The 9,515-nt window shown below is 34.9% G+C and overlaps 1 protein-coding gene across 4 annotated transcripts; it reads left to right on the top strand.

The window, feature by feature from the left end:
* The first annotated feature begins 788 nt into the window (after positions 1–788).
* Positions 789–5,651, top strand: LOC145218794 (uncharacterized). 4 transcript variants are annotated; one of them, XM_080086197.1, is made up of 11 exons: positions 964–1,415; positions 1,477–1,527; positions 1,814–1,855; positions 1,923–1,982; positions 2,038–2,088; positions 2,214–2,261; positions 2,800–2,826; positions 2,893–4,208; positions 4,470–4,781; positions 4,852–5,028; positions 5,501–5,651. In XM_080086197.1, exons 1-11 carry the CDS (start codon positions 1,378–1,380, stop codon positions 5,569–5,571), a joined length of 2,193 nt encoding a protein of 730 aa, XP_079942323.1. In that variant the 5' UTR covers positions 964–1,377; the 3' UTR covers positions 5,572–5,651. The 4 variants fall into 4 exon arrangements, with proteins under 4 accessions (XP_079942322.1, XP_079942325.1, XP_079942321.1 ...); XM_080086195.1 differs by having other exon boundaries at positions 791–1,415; positions 2,800–4,208; XM_080086196.1 differs by lacking the exon at positions 1,923–1,982 and having other exon boundaries at positions 789–1,415; positions 2,800–4,208.
* The last annotated feature ends 3,864 nt before the right edge of the window (positions 5,652–9,515 follow it).

Below are 9,515 nucleotides of genomic sequence, written 5' to 3'. Positions count from 1 at the left end.
CGACCAAATTCTAATGCGCTAGCGGTCATGACTCGAAAATACTTACGATGTGCGCTTGTTAATTCTGTTTTACTGATCAGAACAAGCTGAAACTTTGCAAGTTCTATCTGACTGCAGTACCAAGTGGGCTCGTGAAAACCGTTTAATTTTATCTTAATTCGTTTGTGTTTGGGAGACAGTAAAGTATAAAATAAGCGACCAAATTCTAATGCGCTAGCGGTCATGACTCGAAAATACTTACGATGTGCGCTTGTTAATTCTGTTTTACTGTTTAGAACAAGCTGAAACTTTGCAAGTTCTATCTGACTGCAGTACCAAGTGGGCTCGTGAAAACCGTTTCATTTTATCTTAATTCGTTTCTGTTTGGGAGACAATAAAGTATAAAATAAGCGACCGAATTCTATTGCGCTAGCGGTCATGACTCGAAAATGCTTACGATGTGCGCTTGTTAATTCTATTTTACTGATCAGAACAAGCTAAAACTTTGCAAGTTCTATCTGACTGCAGTACCAAGTGGGCTCGTGAAAACCGTTTCATTTTATCTTAATTCGTTTGTGTTTGGGAGACAGTAAAGTATAAAATAAGCGACCGAATTCTATTGCGCGAGCGGTCAAACTTTAAAAATACTTACGATGTGCGCTTGTTAATTCTGTTTTACTGATCAGAACAAGCTGAAACTTTGCATGTTCAATCTGACTGCAGTACCAAGTGGGCTCGTGAAAACCGTTTATTTTTATCTTGATTCGTTTGTGTTTGGGAGACAATAAGGTATAAAATAAGCGACCAAATTCTATTGCGCGAGCGGTCATGACTCTGTTATTTCTGAACTCGGTATAATATGGTGTGACTCTTTTTGACGGTGATATGTTTAAAATTTTGCCATGTGCTTGTGATAAATGTAATGTGCTTTCTGTTTCTGGTTCGGCCTGTCGTTTTGCGCGGTCAGACACATAAAACAAATTGAGAGATTGAGAAAAAAGTCAATTGTAATAAATTGTAACTGAAAGTTAGTCGTGATATCAGTTAATTTTGCTTTTTTAGCCTCCTCTTGTATTGGTAGCTTTTTGGCATTTTGGATTCTGCATCTACACGTGCGTTACGTAAAAGAAAAAAAACAACGATTGATGTATATTTTATATCCGACTCCATCTCTAATTATTCCTACGCAAGATATAAACTTTTTTGATACATTTTTAAATTTGTGGATGCAATTGGTTAATATTATAATGTCTCATGGTCGAATTTGAATGCGGTTTTGTAAGATTTTGGATTACCTGAATTATCAGTACGAGTGAAAGCGTATGTGCTAAACGTCGGTGAGGTGAGATTGCTATCTGAGAAGAAAGGTCGAGTAAGTAACCATTAGTGTCTAACATTATGAATGAATATGAAAGAGCTAGAGTCGAAGAAGACAGGTGAATGCTACATTTTAATAGCTGTTTTTGTTCACTTTCCTGTAACACATATCTGATTTAGTTCTGACTCAACGTTGACATCAGACTCCGAATTGAGAGGAAAAAGAGGAAGGTGACTTGTGCTTTTACTGCTTTGTATTCATTCTATGGCATACAGCAGGGGTGGGCAACCTTTGTTACTGTAGGGCCAATTATAAATGTCAAAATTGGATCGAGGGCCGCACATGTGCATCACACAAAGTGATTTTGCTTTGTTTCTTACCAAATATGCTTAACTACAAGTATAATTCGCATTTGATTCCAGCCAAATTTTGCCAGATTGCAGAAAACTAGCATCAGGCGCATTAATCAGCTCAAAAAAAGACATTGTTGTAAACTGTGGTTTTTTTACATGACAGGAAAAGGCCAAAAATCACCAGTGACAGTAGCGTTTCTGAGAGGTATGTAAGCAATATACAAATGCACAAAGCGTTAATGTGTGAACATGTTGAAATATTTGTTCATTAGTGCTGGTTCAAGTTCTTGTAGTTCCACTGAAGAGAGTAGTAAAGAATCTGATAGTGAAGGGTATGTTGATGACATAGTAAATTTGTTTCTCCTCTTAAACTTAACATGCATTTAGGAAAAGTAGTTTGCTGGAAACTATTGCACAACAAAGAAAACTTCGTCAAAAGTAAGTAGTCATATCAGAATGGAATTATGTGCGAAATAATTTAATTGTTAGAATCATTTGCCTAGCTAAATGAATCATGTATTAATTTATTTGATTGTTTAACTAATGGGTGTTATGTGTTGCAGAAAACATTCCTTCTCAACAAGTGCATCCTCAAGTTCTTCAAGTGGATTGTAAGTGACAGGCTGAAATAATACAAGTGTATACAAAACAAAAACCCCTAATGGTAAAAAGTAACTTTGCCATACATTTTTATGAATGATTAATCTTTTTCTTTCTTAATTTTCGTAAGTTATACTAGGTATAGTACAACTTATCACTGGTGGGGTTAAATAGATCTTTCCAGAGTGATTCCTGAACTTTTTAAGCATGTGTCTGATTTACAAACTACTTTATCATTCCGCAGGTTATGTTGCAGGATAACATGACAAAAGTTGTCCAAAACGCTAGTTTGCAACAAAAAATAGATTTTTAATGTTGTCATGCCTGCTTGCAATCTGTTATTAACCCAGAGAATGTTTGTAGTTTTTAAATTGGAAATCTCTTGCGGAGCACTAGTGTGCCAGGGGACACAGTTTAAGAATCACTGCTTTGCAGGTTGACTTGCATAAGTGATTGTTAGCAAAACAAATATATTCATAAATATATGCTAGACTTGTCTCTGTATCTAACTGGAAACAAATGTGCAATATGTGATTTTTTGTCATGCAGGTCCTGCTCACCAATAGGCTATAAAAGGTATGTGGATTTTTTCCCCATAAACTTTGTACATTATGATATGACTTTGCAACAAACTGATTTCAGGAGAAAAAGGCATTGTCCATTTTGCTTCAAGCAGTATGTAAATGTTACACACCATCGAAAAAAACATCCCGAAGTAAATCAAGAACTATTTTTTTATGACAGCTTTTCGAAAAAAAGTAGAACTGGAAGTTACCAAAATTTTAGGGGATTCATTTGCTACTTGTGTGGTAGAGGTATATATGGCTTGAAAAGTCATATGGCTAGAATCCACCCTGAGGTCACACTTCCGCTAAGTGTTGCAGAACAACGTTCAATACCAAAAATATTAGAACTTAACGACATATTAGAATGCTACAAAGAGGAAATTGTCCATGTGGGATTTGGTAAAAGAAATGAATGCTGCAAAGAATCAGCTACTACATATTGCAGACAGATCAGAGCCTTGTTGGACAACGATTTGGAGAACTTAAGATTTCCAGATAAAATTTACAAAAAATTAACAATCAAGGCAAACTGCAGTGGAAGAGACAGCACAAGATACACTTACCTTGCTACTTTTCAAAATTTTTTGCAGTATGTCCAGATATACTATAGCAAGATTTATAAAAGGGATGTCAGAAAATTGATTATTCTTGTGAGTCAATGGATGGCAAGGCAAAGAAGCAAAAAAGAAAAACGAGAATGCATAGTGAAGGCGAATGCAACCAAAAATTTAAAAGATTGCCAGTTTCCAGGTAGTGCAGTTGTTGAATATGAGAAACAAGAAACTGCACAAAAGGCAAATTTACTAAGGAAATCTGAGCCTGGTAGTTTGACAAAAGAAGATACATCATTGATAGTATCTGATTTATTTCTAAAAATAATTTGCAAGCAAGGATGCAGATCATGTGTGCTAACAGGCATGACTCACTCAGAACTTCGCGATGCTGGAGAAACAGAGAACAAAAACTTTTCAATCATGGTTTCAGATCAAAAGGAAAAGAAACGGCAGGGGTGCATTGTACTATCTCACAGTGAACTACAAGAGTTAAAGTGCACCTCTGTTCATTTGTGGAAATATCTAGGCCTAACACCTTCAGCAGAGGATAAAGTATTTCCATCATTAAAAGTGCAAAATCAGGCAATTAAAATGCAAGCTTCGGAATTTAATAAGCTTTACAAACAAATAAGTTTGTTTTGTTTTAACAAAGAAGTAACAGTTACTGACACTAGGAAATTAATTACAAAAAAGGTCAGTAAAGCCCCCAAAACAGTTCAAGCAGCTGTGGCAAGAGCTGAAGGACATTCAGTTGAAGTGGCAGAAAGGTTTTACAACATCACTGACCCGGGAGAGCTAGTGGAAGATGCAAGACAAGCATTAAAATTGTTGTCAGAAAGTAAGTAGTAAGGATTCAACTTTTCTATTAAAGCATATGTTTTATACCAAGCTGACAACTAAATTTTACAATTATCAGTAAGTGTGTAAAAAGTTTGTTGATAAACATACAGAAACGTTTTATAACAAAACATACTAATAACAGTTTTATTTGGCAAAAAAACTTCTTTTGTGAAGCGATATTGTGCCCTTTTAACAGTTGTAATTTTGGTAATTAGTAACTACAAGTAAAGGGGTATTTTTATGATGTCATTTTGGTCAGATGTAAGCTCTGGAGGTTCTGCTGATGCTGATACTATGAAGACTGGAGGACCTGCTGATGTTGATACTATGAAGGCTGGAGGACCTGCTGATGCTGACACTATGAAGGCTGGAGGACCTGCTGATGCTGACACTATGAAGGCTGGAGGACTTGCTGATGCTGACACTATGAAGGCTGGAGGACCTGCTGATGCTGACACTATGAAGGCTGGAGGACCTGCTGATGCTGACACTATGAAGGCTGGAGGACCTTCTGATGCTGAAAAAATGATGAGCAGGGGGGCGACTCATGCTGACCATGCAAAGGCTACAGGTAAGAACATCAAATTAAGAAAAAAGCCAACATCATAAAACATTTAACCACAAATTAAAAATATTTGCAGATTCAATTCGTGTCAAATTCCTTGATGACCAGGAGATTGTGGATATTAACAACATAAAGGACATTCGTTCAAAGCACAAAAAGAGACTGAAGAATTTGCATCAAATTGTGCTGGGCGATGAAATAAAAGCCAGATGGGCTGATGGATTGTTTTATCCAGCAGTTCGAATCCAAAAATGTAATGTTTACACTTGTATTTTATTAAATCAATGCTAAGAATATGGTTTGTATACCAGCCAAATATTTACAATACTGTACATGCATTTTTAGGGTCAAGGTGTGTTGAAGTAGGTCATCGTTTATGGTAAAGGGTAATTAAACTATCATAATTTCATTTGTTTGGGTGAAACTTTGCTGATGCAACATCTTATGGGGTGTTAAGGTATTTCAAGGATTGGTCATTATACTATTGGCTGCTATCAACACTTTTTTCCTGCCCGCTACCATCTTAACTGACTTCGGTACTCATCACATCAAACACACACATACAAAAAAAGATTTTGCATTAAAGCTTGCATGTTTTATTACTTGTCTGTGGAACTATGCATTTACATAGAAACATAAAATATATAGTAGGCCGGCCAAATACAACTGGTTTGATTGAATGTATTTAAACCACTTGTCAAACTGTAACATACCTTTATTTTTAGATTCACCAACCAAAGCATATGAATCTGATTCAGAAATCAAGAAAAAGAAATCAAGAAAAAGTCTGTTTTAGTTACTATACAGCAGTATAGTACTGCATGGTATTGTTCTTTTGTTTTTATATTCGTTAATAAATAATACAAAAAATGCAAATGACACAGACCTGATTTTAAATTGCCAAGACACTTGTGTTGAAATGAGATGAGTTTATTTTGGTAAAAGGTGACCAGCAGCAAAAACATTTCTTAAAAAACACAATACAAGGCTATTTGCTATTGTAAACGTCGTGCAGAAAGTACTTAAATGTAAGTAACAAATGTAAGCTATTGCCAGGCATAATATCAAGTTTGTAGAGCAATTTGCCAGAAGAGCTCTACAACTTGGTAAGTAACAAATTTTCTACGAAGTGGAAACAAATTTGTTTCGAAAATTATTTTCACGAAATTTCCCATTTTTGAGCTCTTTATCGACATCGAGCGAAAGCAAAATTTTCTGAGCAAAAATTCGTTTCGAGTTTACGGAAACAAATTTTTGTTTGGCAGATTTTTTTGGCAAATTTGTTTCGAAAATTTGCTTCGAAAACGAATTTCGAAACAAATTTGGCCAAAAAAATTGTTTCCGAAACAAAATTCGTGATTTCGAAACGAATTTGGCCATTTCGAAACGAAAACGGAAACGAAAATTCGTTTCAAATGCAAAAATGTATGTAATGGTCAACCTGACCATACCCATCTCTTACCGGTTGTATTCGAAATCAATGACTGCATGATGAAAACCTTTGCTGAGGACCCTGTAATGTTTGAACCACCTCATCTTCATAAGCCAACTCTACATAGTCTCCCACCTAAACAAAACTGAATATTACAGAGTAAACCGGTTAATCACATTTTTTATAATTGCATGTCTTCGTCAAACTTCAGGACATTGTCCGCCTAATCACATATTTCGAAAATACGCACAATAGCGCAAAACAGCAAATTGTTCATACGATGTTAATTTAATGTTGCAGATCTGCGTATGCCGTACGAATTCCTAGTTTAATACTTGTTTTAATTCCTCCTTTCTCAGTGAGGCACAAACGAAAGATTTACCTTAAGATAACCAGAAATATACTTTTCCGAACCATCCGAAGGAAATTCAGAAGACACATTTTCCAAAGCTTCTGGTTTAATCGGACCACTATAGTAAAAAAACATTTCTGTAACTATAGTCACATTTTCCAACAATTGTTTGATTTTGAAGTGCGGCTTCTAACCGTAACAATTTATCATACAGTTTTGTTTATAAAAACAACAATTCGTCCTGGAAATTTAAAAAGCAGTAACGATAAAACAAACATTTTTTTTTAATTTAAAAGCATCTACAGCCCTAGACTGGTAAGAGCTCGTTGTACGGTACGTATTGCCACCTGAAACAGCTAAACTGCCAAAATAATTTAGCTGCAATATTTAAATATTTAAACATGGAATAAGTTGAAGTTATTGAAATACGCTACAAAAGCGACCCCAGTCTAATGGTAAAGTATAAACTAAAAAAATCTAGTCACTGTTGATATTTAAACCACGACAGGTGCTTTTCCTGGACCTAAATTTTGCTTGATTAATTCCTTTCGCCTGGCATACTATGATTTGAAACCGGGGTGTAAACCAGAAGGAATAAATTTGTGGTTGCTTAAGTTTACCTTTGGCCAGACTCTGGAAAATAAACAACAGGTTCGTTTTCAATGCCGAAGAAAATCACTGTTCCAACTTTCCCCATGTTCTAGAACGTGCACAAGGCAAATGTTTTTAAAAGTATAGTTACAGTAGATCAGACTTGATACTACAAACGTCATCACACCTTGAAGTTAAACTAGTAGTAAACATTTTTCGAGGGACTGTTGCAAAATTGCCTGGAAATTTTATGTCAGTTTTAAGAAATATTTTTTTTACTTGATTTTAAAAATTATTTCTTGCTTGGTGTCGTTGTAACACACTTATCCAATGTAATTGGTATGAATTTGGTCACTCAGGCTGTCAAGTACATACGTTTTATTTTTTAACATACTTTTGTAATCTGCTCATCCCACCATTGTTTCTGCACTTGCTTTAATTGCCGTTTTTTTAATTTGATCTTAACACGGTCACCAATCTGTAATAAGCAAATTAACAACAGTTATCTAAGTTATACACAGTTGTCCATTTTTTTATCTCAAAGGTTAATGACAAAACGATGAAAAGATTTTTCATGGTTCGTGTTTCTTGTTTGGTAAACTTATAATATTTATTATTCTTAGAAATTATTCTATTGAAATATCGTTGAAAAAATATAGAATGTTTTTTTCGCATTTATATTTCTACAAGAAAGTGAATTTTAGTTATTCAGTCTATCTTTCAAAGAGTAACTTACCTGAAATAAACATAACGTTGAAAACAATTCATTTAAAACAATCAAAAGTCATAAGGGTCAGTTTGAAACCTCCTTTCGAGTCAATGTTAGTTCATGATTATAAAATATGCTTAAAAGCAAACAGCGAAAATGTATTCAAGTAATATTTTTTGGAATTCTTGAATATAATTGAATATATTACGACTGTATTGCTGCTAAAAAAACTTTACTACAGACAGTCACATTTCCTCGAGTAACGTACGAGAAAAAGGCAAATATTACTGATTGATATAATGTTAAGCAAACAAATGGTAAACAAACTAACAAACATATTCTTTGTTACACAGTCCTACAATGTTAAGTGGGAGTGATGTTTATTGTACAATGTATCATGTACTAGTCTAAAAAATTTGGCAAACTTACTAGTATTTTCAATAAAATGGTTAGCCTACCTTTATATTTTTCCCATCCGGTCTTCGGTCATTATTTTTTCCTGAATCACAGTTTTCACCCGAATCACTGATTTTTTTTGAACCACTGCTTTCTTCTGGTTCACTATTTTCTCTCAAATCACTATTTTCTTTCGTACCATCTTTATCAAATAGGCGCTGGTCATTATTTTCCCGCATGCTGCATAAATACAATACAGTTGTTTTTTTGTTTTTAAAAAAAAAAACGACTTGCATGTTTTTTTATCACGGTTTGTATAAACGTCCCCAATCGTTTTTGTTAACTGTACAAGGTGTCTGAAGCTGTACAAGGTGCCCGGAAGAGCGCTTGAAAAATTCACTACTCAAATTTCTACCTTTCCACATTCTGCTCAGATCTCTTTAGCCCACTGGACAACTAAAGAAGAGTAGCAAATTGTAATAAAACACAACGCTTGAACTGACACGTTAGATACGTTAAGCCTTGTCGCTATGGACTATGCTAAATGTGACAAACAAACAACAAATAAATTCTCCAACGAAATTACCTGAACGAGTCGAGACTTGTAGATTGAAAACAATCGCGGAGCCACCCATGCATCAGACATTTTGGCTAGACTTTCCGCTCACAGCCCCAGCACTTACACATAAAAACCTAGACAAAAAATGGTCATTGTCGTATTTTTGCAATTTCTGAAATTAACAATTCCAAACGGCTTTTCAAATGTAAGTAATTGGTAAATCAAATATCTAGTAGGGTCCTAACATTCTGCTTTAGGCATTCGTTTGTATATTAGCCAGAAAAAGGTGACAGTAACTTAGCAAACGAAAATAGCATGAAATTCATGATAAAATCATACTCTAATGAAAAATGGCTGTATTTCCTATCCCATTTCTGCATGCACCACTAAGACTGTTACATTTTTGCTATACTAAATGACGGAAAAAATGTTAGCCTTAATAAACAACTGTAAATTAGCTTTCAGTTCTGCTAAAACGTTACGTTTACTGACAACAAAAACTAGTAAACCAAATAAAAGCCGTTTCAGGCTTACAAACTCCTAAACGCGTAACAGCCACAAATTAGGACCTTGACGAACGTTAATGCTGATGCGAATAAGTGGAGACTGCGCTTTAGGATTTGTAAATAACGTGATCAAACAACGAGAGTTATGTATCGCTTGGTAAACGTTAGTCTGTACGGTCATCTTATATCTATGTT

The sequence above is a fragment of the Phallusia mammillata genome, chromosome 3 (genome assembly GCF_965637545.1).
Source record: "Phallusia mammillata chromosome 3, kaPhaMamm4.hap1.1, whole genome shotgun sequence".
Lineage (NCBI taxonomy): Eukaryota > Metazoa > Chordata > Ascidiacea > Phlebobranchia > Ascidiidae > Phallusia > Phallusia mammillata.
Note: the sequence above shows the minus strand (reverse complement) of the source record. Positions and strands in the feature narration are given on the sequence as shown.